Raw genomic sequence first — 22510 nt, forward strand, 5'->3', positions numbered from 1 at the left:
TAGCAATCAAGTGATTGCTATAAATAGTCCCTTATGGGGACATGAAAAATGTAAAATAAAAGGGAAAAAAATTGAAAAATCCCCTCCTCCAATAAAAATGTAAAATGTCCCTTTTTTCCCATTTTACCCGAAAAAAGTGTACATTTTTTTTTATTTTTTATAAGCAAACGTGATATAAAAAAAAGTACAGAACACAGCGCAAAAAATGAGCCCTCATTCCGCTGCTTATATGGAATAATGAAAAAGTTATAGGTTGTCAAAATAGAGGGATTTTAAATGTACTAATTTGGTTAAAAAGTTTGAGATTTTTTTTAAAGCGCAACAATAATAGAAAAGTAATCATGGGTATCATTTAATCGTATTGACCCACAGAATAAAGAAAACATATAATTTTTCATGTAAATTGTACAGCATGAAAACAAAACCTTAAACAATTTGTAAAATTGCGGTTTACTTTTCAATTTCACCTCACAAATAGTATTTTTTTGGTTGCGCCATACATTTAATGGTAAAATGAGTGATATCATTACAAAGGACAACTGGTTGCGCAAAAAATAAGCCCTCATACTAGTCTGTGGATGAAAATATAAGAGTTATGATTCTTAGGAGGCGAGGAGGAAAAAATGAAAATGCAAAAATAAAATTGTCTGAGTCCTTAAGGCCAAAATAAGGGGTTAAAACAGAGGGGAGACACATTCAGAAGGCGATGAAAACTTTGCACTGGTTCCATGCCTTTTTTTTCTTTATTTTGTGTTTATTGTGGCTTTTTTTTTTTTTTTTGTCTTGGTGATGAGGAAGAAATTTACTGTTTGATTATGTATTTTTCAGAGTAAATGTGTAAAGTATTGGCCGGAAGAATATGCACTAAAAGAGTATGGCGTAATGCGAGTGAGAAATGTCAAAGAAACACCAGCTCATGACTACATATTAAGAGAACTTAAACTTTCGAAAGTAGGGCAAGTATGTATTTTTCCTTTCTTTATATTGTACCATCATAGGTACATTAGTTTTTTTTTTTCTACCTATCTGGATACTACAAAAATACAGAATAAGGTAGTACATGCTCATTTCCTTCCAACCATTATAATTAAATCTGTGGGATTTCTTTAGAGTTGGCATCTTGTATTATTTTTAGTAATTTCTAATGCTTTCATCATGGGGGAAGCCAGTAGCTCTTCAGACACCTTCTCTCTGATTATTCTGCATAATATCATCACAAAGCCCATTGGGACCAAAAAGGGGGAGGTTTAATGATGTTTTGGGGTTGTTTTGCTGCCTCTGGCACTGGGTACCTTTAAACATGTGCAAGGCATCATGAAATCTGAGGATTACCAACAGATTTGCACTGTATAGTCCAGTGTCAGAAAGCTGGGTTTGAGTCCAAGATCTTCCAGCAGGACAATGACCCCCAAATCTACGTCAAAAAGCACCCAGAAATGGATGGCAACAAATTGCTCGAGAGTTCTGAAGTGGCCAGCAATGAGTTTAGATCTAAATCCCATTGAATACCTGTGGAGATACCTTTTAAAATTGTTGTTGGGAAAAGGCGTCCTTCCAATAAGAGAGACCTGGAGCAGTTTGCAAAGGAAGAGTGGCCCAACATTCCGGCTGAGAGGTGTAAGAAGGAATAAGAATTAATGATGGTTATAGGAAGCGACTGATTTCAGTTATTTTTTTCAAAGGGTGTGCAACCAAATATTAAGTTAATGGTACCAATAATTTTGTCCAGCCCTTTTTTGGAGTTTGGTGTGACATTATGTCCAATTAACTTTTTTTCCTCCCTCTTTTGGTTTAGTTCCAATACACGCAATTGGAATAAACATGGAAATAACATTTATTAACCCATGGAGGTCTGGATATGGAGTCACACTCAAAATCAAAGTGGAAAACCACACTACAGGCTGATCCAAATTTGATGTAATGGCCTTAAAACAAGTCAAAATGAGGCTCAGTAGTGTGTGTGTGGCCTCCACGTGCCCATATGACCTCCCTACAATGCCTGGGCATGCTCCTGATGAGGTGGGGGATGGTCTCCTGAGGAATTTCCTCCCAGACCTGGACTAATGCGTCCGCCAAGACATGATGTCACAGATGTGCTCAATCGAATTCAGGTCTGGGGAACGGGCAGGCCAGTCCATAGCATCAATGCTTTCCTCTTGCAGGAACTGCTGACACACTCCATCCTCATGAGATCTAGCATTGCCTCACAAGGTCTGAGGATCTCATCCGGGTACCTAATGGCAGTCAGGCCACCTCTGGCAAGCACATGGAGGGCTGTGCAGCCCCCAAAGAAATGCCACCACACACCATTACTGACCCACCGCCAAACCGGTCATGCTGGAGGATATTGCAGGCAGCAGAACATTCTCCACGGCGTCTCCAGACTTTGTCACATGTGCTCAGTGTGAACCTGCTTTAATCTTTGAAGAGCACAGGGCGCCAGTGGCGAATTTGCCAATCGTGGTGTTTTCTTTTTTTTCCCAATTAAAATTTTATTCAGTTTCAAGTAAAAACAAATAAACAAAGTACAATCACCATACAAGTATACAGGTGCAGAACAAGTCCATGTTCAGGCGTTACATAACACCAAAACTCAGGGAACAATAAAGCATCTCAGTAAACCTGAAGCTGAGAAAGAGAAGTATGCCATACTGGAAATTCAAATGACATTAACCAATTCGTGTCCAGCCAGACAATCTTGGTGTTCTCTGGCAAATGCCAAACGTCCTGCACGGTGTTGGGCTGTAAGCACAACCCCCACCTTTGGATGTCGGGACCTCATACCACCCTCATGGAGTTTGTTTCTGGACCGTTTGAGTGGACACATGCACATTTGTGGCCTGCTGGAGGTCATTTTGCAGGGCTCTGGCAGGGCTCCTCCTGCTCCTCCTTGCACAAAGGCGGAGGTAGCGGTCCTACGGCCTCCTCCACATCTCCTGATGTACTGGCCTGTCTCCTGGTAGCGCCTCCATGCTCTGGACACTATGCTGACAGACACAGCAAACCTTCTTGCCACAGCTTGCGTTGATGTGCCAACCTGGATGAGCTACGCTACCTGAGCCACTTGTGTGGGTTGTAGACTCCGTCTCATGCTACCACTAGAGTGAAAGCACCGCCAGCATTCAAAAGTGACCAAAACATCAGCCAGGAAGCATAGAAACTGAGAAGTGGTCAGTGGTCACCATCTTCAGAACCACTCCTTTATTGGGGAGTGTCTTGCTAATTGCCTATAGTTTTCACCTGTTGTCTGTTCCATTTGCACAACAGCATGCAAAATTTATTGTCAATCAGTGTTGCTTCCTGAGTGGACAGTGTGATTTCACAGAAGTATGGATGACTTGTGGTGTTTTCTTGTGAGTGTTCCCTTTATGTTTTTTGAGCGGTGTATGTTGCAAAGTAAGGTATTACTAACAAGTTCCTAAATGTATGTTATTAAAAAAAATTATATTTCCATGCTAGTCTCTTATTGATCTCAGACTGCAGCCGGGACATGTGACTGCTGCTCCCTGCTCAATCAGGCAGCTCAGCTATTGCTTTCACCTCCGCCGACCACTCCCAGTCACCGCGGCTGCCCCCTGAGCCCCCCCTGCTGCCTCACTCATACACAGCCCTATCCAGAAGAGGTTAAGCCACCACAACCCCCCCCCCCCCCCCTTTCCCCCCCGGACTAATGTGAAGCAGCTTTGCTCTCCACTGACTGACACTGCGCTGACAGTCCCTGTGGCCCGGACCCCTGCTTTCTGCTCACAGCCATGGGCACTGTGAGCGTACAGCGGGGCTGTGCAACTGGAGGCAACGAGGATGACAGCCATCAGAAGCCGCAGGCTGGAGACAAGGGACAGAGCAGTCTCACCTTCTCCCAGCTGGCCTGCAGCTTCTTCTCCTCCTCGGTGACTTGAAGTGAGGCCGGAAGTGGTTCCCCCCCCCCAGCTTCAGTGACGTAGCACCTGCTGGGGCATGCCCACATCCTACTTCCGGCAGCTCACACTATGTGAGCAAGAAGAATGGTAAGAGCTTCTTAAAACTCTTAAAACATTTTTAAGGGGGGGGGGGTTGTTAGGTGTAGTTAGGGAACATAGCCTGAGGTAGTTTAGAAAAGTTTATTTAATGACAGGTAGAAGTTTTTAAATAGAAGTAATTTACAAATCTGTAAAAAAATTCCCCCCCCCCCCCCCCATTGGAGTACCCCTTTAAGTTTTTTTTTTCTTTCCTAACATCTTCCATCAAGAGGAAAGGGGGGGGGGGGGCATACAGCTTACGTCGTCACTCCTGTCAAAATCTGCTTGTCCGATTGACATTATCCCATTTTGTATGGCCAGCTTTTTTCTTGCTGTGTGTTTATTGTGATAGTTCCTGTTTTTGCTTTCTATACACTAGGGTAACACTGAGAGAACTGTATGGCAATACCATTTTAAAACCTGGCCAGATCATGGAGTGCCCACCGATCCTGGTGGTGTCCTAGACTTTTTAGAAGAAGTTCATCACAAGCAGGATAGTATACCTGAACCTGGGCCAGTAGTTGTTCACTGCAGGTAACTTGCTTTTAAATCTACTCATTCCCTTTGTAAGGAAATGAAACGTAATGTGAGAAATAGTAGATGAGTCAAAATGTAGTTAATAAAGTATTGTGAGTAAGATGCCAAGCTAGAAGTGTTTAAGGTTGTCTGGTATATGCGGAAATGTATCAGCTATTTTTACTTTCTATATTGACATTTTATGATGAATTGTATACATGTGACAGAAATAATAGAGCGTCCCCTCTGTTCCTGTGTTGGCTGGAGGGAATTCTCTTCTAGCATTGTACCTGACACAGTTTTTCTAGAGCAGTAGTGGCAGACTATCATTTTGGCATCTATTCTGTAATAAATGTGTATTTATATGCTGCCAGCTGGAATGTGTTGCTCTTCAGCCTACACAAAAAAGTCAGTGTTTTCATACTTTGGGACTGTCTTTTTCTCACTGCGCTGTTGTTTTCTTTATTAACAGTGCAGGAATAGGACGTACAGGCACTTTTATTGTGATTGATATTCTCATCGATGTCATCCGAGAAAAAGGTAGGTATGGAATTTGCCGTTATCTGCTGCTACCAGGGATTTGGACAAGAGACTTGAGCATATGGTTCTAGAGATATGAGGATATTGTATATTCATTGCTATCTCGCAGAGCTGATTTTATTTCTTTTCCATAATTTAACCCTTTCTCAGGAAAAAGCCGACAAGATGCTTTGTCCGATTTGTCAGCATTGAATGGCAGTCAAATAAAGAAGATTAAGAGTGTTCTTCCAGGCACTTCTTGCTACTGAATCATAGATTAATCTGATGTATTTTATCCCACATTCCCCTAGTTTATGACTAGTACAAATCCCTGCAGTACCTGAACCATTTACTGCTCTCTTAAGTCTTCATAGTTCCAACTCCAGGAATAGATTTCCTTGAACACTTAGACTGCAGCATTTTATACTGCATGTCTGTGTATTCGATTTTTAGCAATTTCTTTAGTTTAAAATTGTGGGGTATCTGTATATATTACCCTCTATCATTACAGATTCCCAATGAATAGTTTTTGACTGCACTTGTTTTTAGCCACGAGGCCCATTGTGTTAAGATGCTGCACATTAAAGGAAACCTGGCACATTGAAAATGCAGTCTATAGAGTTATAGGGGGAGATGTATCAAGACCTGTGTAGGGAAAAAGTGGTGTAGTTGCCCATAACAACAAATCATTGCTTCTATCATGGTTCAGAGGAGCCTGAAAATGAAAGAAGCAATCTGGTTGCTATGAGCAGCTACACCACTTTTGGTAAATCTCCCCCATAGAGCAGGAGCATTGGAGCAGATTGATTATATATTTCTGTGAGAACATTTCCAGGATAACTTTGAAGGGGTACTCCGCTAAACTGCTCCGAACGCTAGAGCCGGCTCCGGCAGCTCGTGACGTCATAGCCCCACCCCCCCATGAAGTCATGCCCCACCCCCTCATGACCTCATGCCCCACCCCCTCAATGCAGCCGTCACGCCCCCTCCTATAGACTTGCATTGAGGGGACGGGGCATGACGTCACGAGCTCCCGACACCGGCTCCAGCGTTCGGAACAGATGTTCCAAACGCTGAGCAGCGGAGTACCCCTTTAACCTCTGCTCATATAGGAATAAGTAGACATGTGGGCGGTCCTAATTAATAAATAACAGCAATCTGCATAAATGTGCTTAAAGAAAGAGCTGTCACTCACTAAGTAGGACTGTTGAAATTGTCTTCTATATTGGAAAATTCTAATGTATTGATCTTTATTTAGGTGTTGACTGTGATATTGATGTACCCAAAACTATTCAGATGGTAAGATCCCAGAGATCAGGAATGGTTCAGACAGAAGCACAATACAGGTTTATATACATGGCTGTACAGCATTATATAGAAACTTTACAGCGCAGAATTGAAGAAGAGCAGGTATGCTATGTCAGTGTTTGTATTTTCACTATATCTAATGTTTGTGACATAAAAGCTTTAGCTTCTATCACACCATAACTGATATGGAGATTTTTGGATCTTTTTTTGACGTGTATTTAAATGATCAGTTCCGTACATAATTCTAGTAAACATCTGTGGGGGAGATTTATGAAAACCTTTCCAGAGGAAAAGTTGCGTAGTTGCCCATAGCAACCAATCAGATTGCTTCTTTCATTTTTTAAAAGGCCTTTGAAAAATGAAAGAAGTGATCTGATTGGTTGCTATGGGCAACACAGCAACTTTTCCTCTGGACAGATTTTGATAAATCTCCCCCTGTGTTTTTTCGTTACTGGTTTTTAAAAGAAACTGACAGCTGGTTCACCCATACTAAACCCAATATACTGTTTTAGTACGGGTGAATAGCTAAAAAATAAGTGTTACTATTAAGGTTAGGTACCTGCGCAGTTATGGCCATTAGTACGCCAGTTTCCATTATGCTTCAGCTCCCCTGCCTCATTAAGATTCACTCCCCTGCCCACCCCCTTATGTAGCTCCCCCCCAGGCAGGAGAGTAAATATTGATAAGGCAGGGAAACTGGAGCGCAATGGAAACTGACATACTAATGCCCATAACTTTGGAGATACCTAACTTGAAGGGGTACTCCGGTGCTTACACATCTTATCCCCTACCCAAAGGATAGGGGATAAGATGCCTGATCGTGGGAGTCCTGCAGCTGGGGACCCCCGCGATCATGCACGCGGCACCCCCTTAGTAATCAGTCCCCGGAGCGTGTTCGCTCCGAGTCTGATAAATAGCTATCACGTCCCCTCCCATAGGCTTGCATTGAGGGGTGGAGCGTGACTTCACACGGGGGCGGAGGCGTGACGTCACATGCCGCCGGCCCTGCGGTCGACCGTGATCAGACCCGGAGCGAACACGCTCCGGGGACTGATTTAGAACTGGGTGCCGTGTGCATGATCCTGGGGGTCCCCAGCTGCGGGACTCCCGCGATCAGGCATCTTATCCCCTATCCTTTGGATAGGGGATAAGATGTCTAAGCACCAGAGTACCCCTTTAAATATGTGAATAATGCTTCTTTTTACAACTATTCGCCCACACTATAACCCAGAGATTTATCAAAACCTGTCCAGAGGAAAAGTTGCTGAGTCGCCCAATCAGATCGCTTCTCTCGTTACTGAAACGGCCTCTAAAAAATTAAAGAAGTAATTTGATTGGGCAACTGGGAAACTTTTCCTCTGGACAGGTTTTGATAAATCTCCCCCATTGAGTTAAGTTCAGGTGAACTAGCTGTCAGTTTCTCTTTAAATTGATCCAATGGTTTGTAACTAGCTGTTTTCAGTGAATGAGCATTTTTATCGTACAATTGCCCCTGTGCCATGGTGAGATCACTAGTTTCTGGTGAATTATTGAGTCAGGTATGGTAATTAACCCTTAAAAGCTTGATTCTTGCTCAGTGTAAATGACTATTACTAGAAAAGGAATTGTCAACTACAAAATAAATGAACTTTGTAGGCTTTATATAGAAAAATAAGACAGCAGTGTTAACTCCTTAAGGACACATGACGTACTGGAACGTCATGTGTCCGCTCCCGATCTATAACGCGGGGCTAATAGCGCGTGGCATTGATCGCGGTGCCGCACGCTATTAACCCTTTAGACGCGGCGTTCAAAGTTGAACGCCGCGTCTAAAGTGAAAGTATGCCGGTTAGCTCAGTGGGCTGTTCGGGATAGCTGCGGCGAAATCGCGGCATCCCGAACAGCTTACAGGACAGCAGGAGGGTCGTTACCTGCCTCCTCGCTGTCCGATCGCCGAATGATTGCTCCGTGCCTGAGATCCAGATATGAGCAGTCAAGCGGCAGAATCATCGATCACTGGTTTCCTATGAGAAACCAGTGATCAATGTAATAGATCAGTGTGTGCAGTGTTATAGGTCCCTATGGGAGCTATAACACTGCAAAAAAAAAAAAGTGAATAAAGATCATTTAACCCCTCCCCTAATAAAAGTTTGAATCACCCCCCTTTTCCCATAAAAAAAAGTGTAAATAATAATAAACATATATGGTATCGCCGCGTTCGGAAATGTCCGAATTTATAAAAATATATCATTAATTAAACCGCACGGTCAATGGCATGCGCGCAAAAAAATTCCAAAGTCCAAAATAGTGCATTTTTGGTCACTTTTTATATAATGAAAAAATGAATAAAAAGAGATCAATAAGTCCTATCAATGCAAAAATTGTACCGCTAAAAACTTCAGATCACGGCGCAAAAAATTAGCCCTCATACCGCCCCATATGCGCAAAAATTTAAAAGTTATAGGGGTCAGAAAATGACAATTTTAAACATATTAATTTTCCTGCATGTAGTTATGATTTTTTCCAGAAGTACGACAAAATCAAACCTATATAAGTAGGATATCATTTTAACCGTATGGACCTACAGAATAAAGAGAAGGTGTCATTTTGTTCCGAAAAATATACTACGTACAAACGGAAGCCCCAAAAGTTATAAAACAGCTTTTTTTTTTTTTCAATTTTGTCTCACAATGATTTTTTTTTCCGTTTCGCCGTAGATTTTTTGGGTAAAATGACTGACGTCATTACAAAGTAGAATTGGTGGCGCGAAAAATAAGCCTTCATATGGATTTTTAGGTGCAAAATTTAAAGAGTTATGATTTTTTTAAAGCAAGGAGGAAAAAACAAAAATGCAAAAACGGAAAAACCCTCGGCCCTTAAAGGGTTAAAATGCAAATGACAATATTGTCACATGTGCGCATTCATTCCTAATAGTTCACGGAGGTCTAGACATTAGCAACTGATCCAATGCAAGGTATTCTGTGAAACAACATAATATTGTCTTTAATTGTGAAATGACCTGCATGTGAATTTTAAATATTGATCTAAATATTGACTATCTTATTAGTATAGTCTTCAATGTATGATGGGTGTCTATTCCCAGTGATTCCTACTGATCAGCATAGCCTAATACTGCAGCTTAGCCCCCTATTCATTTGAATAGGCTTTATTACAGAACCAAGCGCAACTATAAAATGTTAAAAAAAATAAAATAAAAGGGTGAAAATGCATTGTAGGTCAATAAAAACTAGCAGAGATTATGACAGATCTTTATTTGTATTTGGGATTGGTTACATTTAAAGGGGTAGTCCAGTTGATTTAAAAAAAATGTATTTCTTCATCTGGTGCCAGAAAGTTATACAAATTTGTAAATTACTTCTATAAAAATATCTTAACCTTTCCAGCATTTATCAGCTGCTGTATGCTCCAGAGAAAGTTGTGTAGTTCTTTCTAGTCTGATCACAGTGCTCTCTGCTGCCACTTTTGTCTGTGTGAGAAACTGTCCAGAGCACGAGAGGTTCCCTGGAGTCTCTGACACAAACAGAGGTGTCAGCAGAGAGCACTGTGGTCAAAATGGAAAGAACTACTCAACTTCCTCTGGAGCATACAGCAGCTGATAAGTACTGGAAGGATAAGAATTTTAAAATTGAAATAGTTTACAAATCTGTATAACTTTCTGGCACCAGTTAATTTAAAAACCTTTGTTTCCTCCGGAGTACCCTTTTAAATCTCATTTATATTTAGTTGGAACAAGCAGTGCAGCTTGTAGCTGGGCATGATCTTTATGCAGTGATAATATTGAATCTCTTTGTGCCCGTAAATTAAAAATAAACCTTGTCCAAATGCATCATTTAACTTCTTTCTCCAGGAGGTACTAAACATAGGGGTATCCCTTGTCTGAAATGCTCACATTAAATCACATTCTAGACTCGCATCCAGTCACCCTGGGCATAATCTCTTGGATCAAACCAACTGTAGCTTTAATCTAATATAGAGCGATGATGTGCTTGCTGGAATAATAGAAATAAATATGCTACGCAGGTCACTTATGATTGGAGAACAGTGAATATTTGCTCCAAGCAAGGCTTTGCTTAACAGAGAGAATTGACCTAAGGACAAAGTAGTTTACCATCCAGTATAAACAAGGGAGTGTTTAAATATCACCATTCCAGATAAGATGCATTCTTCTTTTTGACTTAAATAAGCAAAATGTTTGTTATTCTAAAATCTTTTTTGAGCAACTGTATATTTCATAGGTTTTTTTTTTAATTATTATTATTAGAAAAGTAAAAGAAAAGGACACGAATACACAAATATAAAATACTCCCTTTCTGAGCAGACAGCGGGGGATCAGAGCCCACTGCCACCTTGTACCCCTACACCGTTACCTACGCCCACTCTTCCAGAGTAAGTTAAGCAGTGTTGTGTGCTATGATGTGTGTATTCTCTGTTTATTACTGGCTGTTTCCTAGGTTATTTGCTGTGTTAGGCTGGGTTCACACTACGTTTTCTCCCATAAGGGAGCGCATACGCAGGGGGGAGCTAAAACCTCGCGCTCCCGTTTGTCATTCATTTCAATGAGCCGGCCGGAGTGAAACGTTCGGTCCGGTCGGCTCATTTTTGCGCCGTATGCGCTTTTACAACCGGACCTAAAACTGTGGTCAACCACAGATTTCAGACTTGTGAGCTTACCAAACATATCTAGTTGTTTCACTCTTAAAGTGTGTAGGGTCTATTCACACGTACAGTATTCTGCACAGGATTTCAAGTTGTGTTCAGTCATTTAGTTTACATTGAGATCTGAAGCAGAAAATCCTGTGCATCAAATCTGCGCAGAATACTGTACGTGTGAATAGACCCTGAATCTGTATTTTACTGCCACCATACCTCTTGAATATTTGCTTTTTCCACCTGTACTTGCTGTTTACTTTTTGGAACAAGTCCACATGTGCCAGAAAATGCTACGGATTTTAATATGCAGACTTGTTCTAGTAAAATCTGCAGTAGAATACAGTACTGTATATGCGTGTGAATTTGATTTTAACAAATCACTGCCACATGCTGCAAAATATTTCTGCGTGTAAACTTGTGATGCGGATGTTTCAGTGTGTTCATTTCTCTGGTGGATTTTCACCATGGCTTGCAACCCTTTTCAGTGTAACAAGGCAAAAGCAACAGTGAATTCACAGTTAGGGAAGGGTCACATGGAATGGATTCACCGATGACTGACCCGACAGTGTGCCAGCAATCCACCTCTATGAGCAGAGACACAACGATCTGCGAGTCGCCGAGTGCATGTGCAGATATTGCGGCCGCTCCCCCTGCTCCCTGAGCTAGTCCGAGAGGAGCTACAATTTGTGAGAGTACAATGTGCATGGGCTCGGCGGCTCGCAGACCACTGTGTTCCTGCTCGTAGCGGCGTATTGTTGCTACGAGCAGGCACAGCTGAAGACACACTGTAGGGCCCGTCATTCACAGATCCGTAGCGTAAAACACACTGCGGATCCGGTCCGTGTGACCCTACTCTTAGGCTAGGTCTCCACACAGGTTTTTCTCCGAAGATTTTTTATTTTTTTTGGAATACCGCCACTGCAGTTTTTGAGCCAAAGCCAGAGGTGTATTCAAAAGAAATTAGAAATATCAAGGAAGTACTTAGACTTCTCTTTCCTACTGGATCCACTTCTGCTGTGTGGAAACCTAGCCTAAGGTGTGCATTAGACATTTGCTGATTTTACTGTGGATTTGCAAAGTGTTATATAGGGTAACATAGTTCATAAGGTTGAAAAAAGACCAGAGTCTATCAAGTTTAACCTATAACCCTAGTGAGTCCCTAATGAGTCCCTACTGAGTTGATCCAGGGTAAAATCTTTATCCTCACCATCCCCGGGGATGCTCCTGCACCCAGGGATAGTGACGATATGAACTAGTCCTCCCCGCGTAAGTAGTCCCTTGGGCGGGGGGAGCTCCTCTCGCCTAGTCCTGTTCTTCGGCCGGCAGCGACTCCCCCTCTGCTTGATTGACGGGCCGCATCATCGCTCTGCTCTGTGCTCCCAGGGGACTACTTACAGGGCCAGCAGGGGAGACATCATATCCTCCTTATACATCCTTATATATGGTAAAATTTCATGACCGGTTCCCTTCAAGTAGTTTGGTAAAGCCCTGCAAAGCTGGCTATACACCTAAGATAGCTGTTTGCCATGCTTGCTGAAATAGTTCTTTCCAAATATTCCAGATTTTTTCTAGACCACTGCAGACTAATCAGTGCCAAAATATATGATTTAAAAAATGTGTAATTCTTAAGTTGAGATTGGTGTCCAGTAAAGGCCATATTATTGTGTCTTGTGCTTTAGAGCGGCTTTCAAGGCTGCAAACATCTGTACTTGAATTATTTGTATACTTATTACATTGGACTTTCTTTGGCAGACAGCACTTCTCCCAGGAGGAGATGAAAATAAAAGCCTTGGCTACTACATGGTCTAGGATAGATGCAGGCCTTGCACTGACCAGCAATGTACTTTTCCATATCCAAGATTAATAGCTGTCTCTTGACAGAGAATAGGCATGTTAAAATAAATGAATATTTAAAATGTAATTTTGGTCCGAGGATTTGAAGTATACCAAAATTGATCATTTGCTTTTTTTGTCCAGTAAGGAAATCTTAGCCAGGATCGTGTTTGCTTCTATTTGGTCAAATTACTTGCTGCAAATATCCAGAATTTATCTATATAACATTTTCTATCTTATGACATATTAAATGTCTATGAAGTTAGTCACTATGATCAAATGTGTTCAAAAGAAAATGGTCGTAAACCTGGCATTAGATTAAAAATATCTTCTTTTTTGGGAGAGTTTACTCATCTATTAAGATTATGGCCCTCATTTACTAAGAAAATCGGGTTGTAAGTCTATCTTGCTTTCTTACCCGACTGCTTTTTCCCCTGGTATTTATTATTATGTCGTATCCTGTTTGTCACAGGTGCGTCTTTTTGGCTTGGTTTGGCTTTTTGAGTTGTCGGGAAAAAATCCACAATTCAACAAATTTGGGTTGGAAAGCTTTATAAATACGTGGGAAAGCTCAGAAATGTCGGGTTACGCCCCTTTTTCGGGATTGGGAGAATCCAAATCGGGTCCATCGGGAAAAAATGTTGCATCATGTCGCAGACTGGCGCACGATGTCTACGACATGGCGCAGACAAAGTTGCGACAAAAAAAAAACGACAAAACAAGTCAGGTTTAGAATAGTAAATGAGGGCCAATGTATTTTAAGAAATGTAAATTTCTTAGGCTAGGTTCACATTGTGTTAATCAGTGTCAGTTGACGGAGACACCGATGTATAGGTCTGTAGTACACCTATGAAGTATGTCATTTAGTGTCATCTATCATGTTTATAAAAGAGCAGAAGATCTGTGCTATTCTCTCCACAAACCTAATGCAAAGGTCCCAAATATAGGCCAAAATGTCAAACTCTTGTATTTCCTGCACTTTCCCCAGAAGAAAGGTTGGACATAGGGAAAGGTTGGACCCCCGTTATCAGACACTTATCCCCTATCCTGTGGAAAGGGAATGCATTTTTTTTTTTGCAGGACACCCTCTTTTAATGGAGTTATCTGAGCTTAAAATAGTTCACCTATCCTCAAGATATTAGATCGGTGAGGGTCATCAAACCTGAACCTTTCTGCTTTGATGGTGTGAGCACTGCAGTATCCTATGCTTGTGTTAATATAGCAACTGCTAAAATACTCAATGTACCAAGTACTGCAGTGGTACCATTTACTTACTGCCCCTTCAAACATTAGATTGCTGGGGGTACCAAAAGTCAAACCTATCTCATATTTATTGCCTTTCCTGAGGATTAGCAATTGATTTTAACCTTCCCAAATAAACACCTTTTTAGGACCTTATATTCAACATGGCACTCTGTAATGTGAGTAGCTTCTTCTGCTGTAGAGATAACATATGATTCTTTATCCTTAGCAAAGGAATTTTATCAACTTAATAAGAGGAAATACGGTATATACCACAGGCTTAGTACAGGATGCTGTTATACCCTAGTTTAGTGGATCCCTTGATATTTGGGATTAAACAGATACTTAATTTGCCTTGAAATGAAGTGATGCCTATGTGTTTTCATCTCTTCAACCTTCAGAATTAAACAGTCACATACAGGCTCAAACCTTCTCAAAGAAATGATTTTACGAAAAATGTAGACAGGGGAGGGCACACACAGTATGATCCAAACTTAGGTTCCTTCTTGGCACATACGTTTAAGTAGAAATAGCAGCAATCCTCATATTCCAGCAATAATGACACCTGCGGGGTGCATATGCTAACATAAAGTATCAATAATGAAAACGCAAAGAGACATATATGCACTCACCGCCTGGTAGGTGTCGAGATGTTCTGGAGTCCGGGCTACGGGATCCTCTATACAGACGCATCTCAGGAGCACTCAGAGGCAACGCTGGCAGTTTCGCACGTCAGTGCGTACTTCTTCCGGCCTCCTTGGAGGCCGGAAGAAGTATGCACTGACATGCGAAACTGCCGGTGTTGCCTCTGAGCGCTCCTGAGATGCGTCTGTATAGATGACCCCGTAGCCCGGACTCCGGAATGTCTCGACACCTACCGGGCGGTGAGTGCATATATGTCTCTTTGCATTTCTTTCTCATAGAAATGTTTGACTATTTTAAGCCAACAGAGTTTCTTGTAATTCTTACCATTTGTGTTGACTATCTGTGTAATCATTAATGTCATGCATGATTTGGTAATTACTAGGATAACCATATTTATCGTTCACAGACATAGAGGTCTGTAACTCATATGTATAGGGCTTGAGATGTCCCCCTCCTTATATGATGTCTGGATACGTAATCTGGTAATTACAAACATTATTTCAGTGATTTTCTGTTCCTATAGGTCTGTATGACCTTGGGGGCCATTCAACTGGCCCACGACAACCAATCCACTTTCCAGGAAACTGTTCATCTAGGAATGCTCGGACCTGGCACATTCCCTGAGTTTTTCCAGCAAGATGGTGCACCACCACATTATGGGTGTCAGGTCCGAGCATTCCTAGATGAGCAGTTTCCTGGAAAGTGGATTGGTCATTGTGGGCCAGTTGAATGGCCCCCACAATCTGACCCCCTTAGACTTTTATCTTTGGGGTCACCTGAAGGCAATTGTCTATGCTGTGAAGATACGAGATGTGCAGCACCTGAAACTACGTATACTGGAAGCCTGTGCTTTCATTTCTCCTGCGGTGTTGCTATCAGTGTGTGAAGAGTGGGAGAAGAGGGTTACATTGACAATCCAACACAATAGGCAGCACATTGAACACATTTTATAAGTGGTCAGAAACTTGTAAACAACTCATGAAAGAATAAAGTTACGTTAAAACCAAGCACATCATTGTTTTTCTTGTGAAATTCCCAATAGGTTTGATGTGTCACATGACCCTCTTTCTATTGAAAAAACTAAAGTTGGATTCAAAATGGCTGACTTTAAAATGTCCGCCATGGTCACCACCCATCTTGAAAAGTTTCCCCCCTCACATATACTAATGTGCCACAAACAGGAAGTTAATATCACCAACCATTCCCATTTTATTAAGGTGTATCCATATAAATGGCCCACTCTGTAGTATGTAAATACAGCTATGCCGGGCCATTCTTTTATGTATGCATTTATTTTTGTTCATGTATCCCATTGTGGTCACTGTCTGTTTGGGGTAGTCACCTGGATATCTGTTTTTCCTGTTACAGCATGCGAGAAGATGCTGGTAGAGTCTACGAAAATGTGGGTCTTATGCAACAGCAAAAAAGCTTCAGATGAAGATAAACCACTGCATCTCCACCACAGAATGGTAATGTAGGGCGCCAAAATGTTTTTTTTTTTTTCCATGCCAAATTTTTGTAGTCTTCCATACAGTAATAATACACATCACTAGTATTCAAAATTTTATTTGTTAGGGTTTGTGTGTATACCAGACCAAAGACATAAAACTGAATGCAGAGAACAGACTTTTCTGGGAGAAAGAAAAAAAAGTGATAGGTCCATATTTTGTGTTGATGACTTATTTTATCTTATATTGGGATACTCATAATGCCTTATTTGTGCTGGTTTAAAGCAATATTTTACTGTACACTTTATGTTGTCTGTCTTGTGGTATAGGTGCAGTGCCTTGGAGTTTTTCTTGTTTGTGTGCATTATAGCCTGGAATAAAAATGTATTTATGCAATGGACCTGACAAAATAGTTCACACTGTTTTCAAGTGTCACATGATGGCATAAGAAATAAACCTGTTAGGAAAGGCCCTCTGACACTAGGCAAGCAACATGAAGATTAAGGAGCCCTGAAACGTGTCAGAGCACCACTAAATCAGTTATTACAAAATGGAAAGAATATGGTACAACTACAAACCTGACAGAGTGGGCAAGAACAAAGATCATTAAAATGGCACGCCCCCATGTGCCGTCTCAACCACGCCCTCTCAATGCAAGTCTATGGAGGGTGTGTGACTGCTTGTGGAGACATTGTTTGCAGCAATTACAGATGCTAGTCTCATGGAGTGTCTCTCGGTTAGTCTAGCGCATCTAGACACTAAGCTTTCTGCCCATTCTTTCAAGTTAGATTGGTTGTCTTCTTTTCCAGCTGTCTTCAAGCCTTCCACAGGCTCTCAATTGGATTGAGATCTGAACTTATACCAGTGGGTAGTACACATTTGTAGGGCAATAGAATGCTAGCAGCACACCAAATAAGCTTCACATAGCAAGTGAGTATACATAAAATTCATAACTCACAATTTCTTTGGAAATATTCTTCCGGTTTTATTGCATCATTCCTTATTGCACATGGACTCGTCTCACAGGACTAGATTAAACAGCATTATAGCAGCATTTTCAGTGATTTCACCAGTCATGGCACAACGTTTCAGGGGCGGACCCCCCTTATTCATGCGCATTGACTGCTGGGAACACGAACGTCTAAGAGTACCACAGCTGCAATTAATTTGATAAGCTTACACGATTTTTAGAAAATGCACATATAACTTCATACGTTTCATTATAGATTCAGCATAATGGGTCTTACAAAAATATGTTAAAACTGCAATGTTCATTCATACCTCTCGGCACTAATGTTTCAAGTTCCGTAATCCAAAAAGTTTTTCTCTAAAGCAAGAGTTTTCTTTTAAGATTTTCATTAGTGTGAATAGTGACCTGTTCTAAAATCTGCCATCTAAGGTCTGATATTTGATGGCCTTGTTCCTTAAAGTATCGAGCAACGGTAGTTTCGCCATACTTAGTGGATATTAATTCTAATGTTTCTTGTTCACTTTTAAGAGCTTTCCTTATTGTCACCTTATGTTCGTTGATACGTATTTTTATATTTCTAGATGTTTGACCTATATACCCTCTACCACAAGGGCATTTAAATAAGTATATAACATTGTTAGAATTAAAAGTATGAAAACCCTTAATGCGAATTTTATAACCTCTAGTTGGATGATGTACTATGTAAACCGTATTAATGCTATTACAATTAGTACAAGATAAACAGGGAAATGTACCCTTCTTACGAGCCAATAAAAATGTCTGTCTGTCTTTTTAACGGCAATATCACTTTTAATTAATGTATCTCCCAGCGATTTCCATTTTCTATGTACATACATGGGCAAATATGTAACCATGTTCCATATTTTGGATCTGCTTTTAATAATCCCCAATATTTTTTTATGACTTTTTTTCACTGAATTGCTTCTCTTATCATATGTGCCCACATACATTACATGATTTTTTTTCTGTATGTACGCGTAATTGCTGCCTTGTCATTTCTCTTACTCTATTTTTTCTTTTACAATAACTTTCTGATTGTACCCCTTTTCAACAAATGTATTAATAATTTTTTCTCCTACTTTATCATACTCCTCATCTGTACTGGTTATCCGACGTGCCCGGATGAATTGACTTCTGGGTAAACCCTTAAATACTGAAGGAGAATGATAACTGCGTTTATGTAACATATTATTCCTATAAGTAGGTTTTGTGAACAATGTAGTTTTAAATCCAAATTGTGTTTTTGTGATTTCTACGTCTATAAAATGTATAGTGGTAGTATTATAATTCACAGTAAATTTGATGGTACTAATGTAAATTATTCAATTTCTCAACAAAATGTAAAAGTGTCTCCTCACTTCCATGCCATAACATGAACACATCGTCCACGTAGCGAAGCCACGTGGACGATGCGCTCAAAAATCCTGGCAAGAAGATGTAGCGTTCCTTGAAACTTGCCATAAAGACTTGGCGAAACTATCGTTGCACAACACTTAAAGGGGCAAGGCCATCACATATCAGACCTTTGATGGATGTGAAGTGTATAGTTTCCCATGCTGCGAAAAAGTTAAAGGCACCTTAAATGAGCATTGATCACCCAGATCAGTGCAAATTATTGGGGGCAGCGTCAGCCTGTTAAGAGACCTTAGGCACATTAAAGTTTAAGTTTTTTTTGTCTCAATTTTAGTTTTGCACTTTCATAGTAGTAGGCATGTTGTGTAACTTAAATGGTCCAGAAAAAACCCTCAACTTTCTTTTTCTCCCCTCAACTCCTGTCTTTTCACGATGGAGCTCCCTATAGCGGATGAAGTGAATGAGGCCTAAGGCAAAAAACAGGGAGAACACCAAAGATAATTAAAAGACTTTATAGACCGTGTCCTGTAAAAATATTAAACATAGCAATAAATGTAAAGAACTGACATGTTATACTAACCTGTAAGGAGATAATTTGTCCACATTCTATCTTATCTTGTGACAAATGTTTTGAAGTACTTGACCATGCTATGCTTGTGGTGTTGATTACTTTCTTTATTTCATACAGAATCCTATTTTGAGAAAAGGCAGACGAATATGAAGAAGGATTGGGACACAAAAGACCTGGCTTTGCCCATTTATACAATTGGTCTGAAATCCCTGTACAGTTAAATTTATTAAGTATTCAAGAACTTTTGGAAAACCTTATTCCTTTCTATATCACTAAAGTTTCAAACTGGTTCACTCTTCACAATGAAGCATCTTGATTTCTACAGTTTTATCTTGTGGAGCCCTTCAAAAAAGACTATCCAGAAGCTGAACTGTTCTTTTTTTCTTTAGAGCGCCCCCTGATTTCAAAGTGTTAACAGCACACTGGGTGCACTTTATTCATTGGCAACGTGAAGTCATAAGGTGAATGCTTACATTTGAATGGGAACAATTTTTTTCTCCACAGTACAAACTGTGACCATGGCCATTACTCATTTACACTTTCTGGTTTGTCTCCATAACTGTGTAGTCTTTCCTATAGATCCAAAGCTAATGTGGATATGCTTTAAACATGAATATCTGCATTCTTAGCACTCACACAGTATAATGGTGCTTTCCTTTTCTGTTCTGACTTAAGAGACTTTCTTAGTAGATCAGGGAGCCTGATAGGACTATTGTATGGACAGATTGTTTATGCTTAGTGCCAATTGTAACGTAGTCATTAGAATGTAACTGATGCAGATCTTATGTATTCTGATTTTATGTCTTGATCATAGCACAGGTATGCCAGGTGTAGAGATACAGTGAAACACAATGAAAGCATTGACATGCACTTTACAAATGGTTAAATGTTAAACCTGTTTTGCATTTTGGGGACAGGCAAGGCAGTCATGCCCTTTTATCTTCTGCTTGGCTAACCAGTGGGGAGGAATGTCTTACACCACCCGTTTCTTAAATCAGAATTTTTTCAGTAAAATCACTCCTTGCGCACGAGCAGTGTTTTCAGTAGTAAGGGCCGCTCTCATAAAGCCCCTGTTAGCACCTTTCCTATAGCAGGTCCTTCATTAACCATTTCCTTAAAGTGCCTTTACAGTCACAGTCTACCTTCAGTCAGAAAGTATTTAAGTGAGGCCTGTTCTCTTCCCTACATATGGTGGCCCCACATGATGGATATTGCACTCTTTCAAATAATTTTTTCTACAGGTGCTTCATTGTGCTCTAACATTTTTTAGGTGTTTGCCAAAGGTGCCTGATGCTTAACTTTTTTTTTTTTTTCTTTTTTTTTTTACACAGGACCTTTTTATTGGTGCAAAATCACAGATTGTACGGTATGTCAGTCACTTTTGGCAAACCAATCTAAATATAGAAACCTCTTCATGTAACCATTCATAGATTGCTGGCTCTTTTTTTCCAGCCTTTGCTGCTTTTTGTTGCCATTTTGCCTTTTTTTTCCTGTGCTATGTAGACTGGGGATTCTTGCAGGCAAAATACTGGACATGAGCCTAGTATCCTACAGGTCCTGCCCAAGCTCACATTCTGTAACTCTTTTTTGCCAATGCCAAGTGAAGAGTCTTACTTGGACTCAAAATATTAACCATCTGTTGTGCTCAATGTCACTAGTTTAGTCCAATGAAATTGCGAATGTGTCAGTGATGACTGTGCAAATGGTTAATTATGGATAATGATTCATATGAAGACTATACTAATACTCTTTATTGTAAACAATTATGCAATCTCATTCATGTAGCAGTACAGGTTACATATACATAGTCAAATAATTTAAGCCATAAGCATTTCACTGATTGTTTGAGATGCCCCTGCATTTAAGAGGAGCTTACCATCTTATGATGTAGGAACCCATATGTTCAACTCCTTTTTAAAGTACAAAGTACTAAATGTTTGTGTGGTTTCATTGTTTTTAGTAATTTTTTTCCTTTTTAAATAAGTATTTTATGATCTTAGTAAATGTCTTGGCTTCCTTTGGAGTAGACAATGAGTACACACTAGGTAACAGAACCGTAGACCCTAGGGAAAGCATTCCCACAACCAACCAATAGTGGGCATAATTTGTACCTTTTTGTCATTACTATATATCTGTTCCTAATACAGTGATTATAAATGCCCAGTATATTTACCAAAATATATCTTACTACAGGGCATAATCGAAACATGGAATTTCATCTCTAAAAACATGCGTAATCTTGAAATGCCAAATCATTTTTATATCTTAAACTGCAAATAAACATGTATTACAAATAACTATATTTTAATATTAATGTTTTAATATTATTTGCATGTTTATAAAAACGTAAAGTGGTTGGTGGGCTTTTCCTGACTATTTTCCTGAGGCTTTTCCAATGTTGTTGTGTCAAACTTCCTAGATAGCTAGCAGATTTCTTTCAAATGGACACTGTCAGATTCAAAAACTTTTTATATGTTGTACATCTTGGCAAAACATTAACCTTTCAAATATACTTCATAAGAAAATGTTATTCCTTTTTATAGAATTCATGGCTTTGTCCAAGCTGAAGCACAGGCATGGACAAAGTCCAGTAAGTGAGGGTGGATAGCACTCCTCTGTGCTCTCTCCTGTCTGATAGCACTCCTCTGTGCTCTCTCCTGTCTGATAGCACTCCTCTGTGCTCTCTCATGTCTGATAGTACTCCTCTGTACTCTCTCCTGTCTGATAGCACTCCTCTGTGATCTCTCCTTTCTGATAGTACTCCTCTGTGCTCTCTCCTGTCTGATAGGACTCCTCTGTGCTCTCTCCTGTCTCATAGGACCCCTCTGTGCTCCCTCCTGTCCTAAAGCACTCCTCTGTGCTCTCTTCTGTCCTATCAGACAGGGGAGAGCACTAGCCCACCCTCACTTACTAGACTTTGTCCATGCCCTGTGCTTCAGCTTGGACAAAGCCACGATTTCTATAAAAAGGAAATTAACATTTTCTTGTGAGGTTTATTAGACAGATTGTTTTGCCAAGATGCACAACAAATAAAAAGTTTTTGTATCTGACAGTGTCCATTTAAGTCATGTTTTGCCAAAAATGAATTCCATTGCTTTACATCCTCTGGAATGATTTGTCAAAGGAAGGTATGCTCGCTGTGAATAGCTATAATAATAGTAATAATAATAAAAAAATGATAGGGTGATCTGTGCTTTTAACTTTTCAGTTATATCATGCAGCAACTAAGACACTGGCTGGATATCAACAAGCTGGCCTCTTGTAAGTTTTTTAGACTAGATAATGGAGTTTTAGTCTCCTCAAATGATTGTCTATGAAGTCAGTGATTAGGTATGCAGATACTAAATACTGAGCCGAATATGGAGAGTTAGCTGTAGTCAATTTTAAAGTTCTTTGTACGGAGTTGTCTGGTAGATTTTTGTTGTGTATTTATAAT

The 22510-nt window shown here is 40.2% G+C and overlaps 1 protein-coding gene across 1 annotated transcript in view; it reads left to right on the forward strand.

The window, feature by feature from the left end:
- The window catches only part of PTPN11 (protein tyrosine phosphatase non-receptor type 11), a 90087-nt gene extending 68514 nt beyond the window's left edge, over positions 1-21573 (forward strand). The window contains exons 10-16 of the mRNA XM_056536643.1: positions 829-960; positions 4378-4532; positions 4987-5054; positions 6292-6443; positions 10603-10727; positions 16080-16180; positions 19192-21573. Coding sequence (XP_056392618.1) covers positions 829-960; positions 4378-4532; positions 4987-5054; positions 6292-6443; positions 10603-10727; positions 16080-16149 — 702 coding nt within the window. The 3' untranslated portion in view covers positions 16150-16180; positions 19192-21573. The remainder of the gene's footprint in view (positions 1-828; positions 961-4377; positions 4533-4986; positions 5055-6291; positions 6444-10602; positions 10728-16079; positions 16181-19191) is intronic.
- The last annotated feature ends 937 nt before the right edge of the window (positions 21574-22510 follow it).

Source organism: Hyla sarda, chromosome 1 (assembly GCF_029499605.1).
Source record: "Hyla sarda isolate aHylSar1 chromosome 1, aHylSar1.hap1, whole genome shotgun sequence".
NCBI lineage: Eukaryota > Metazoa > Chordata > Amphibia > Anura > Hylidae > Hyla > Hyla sarda.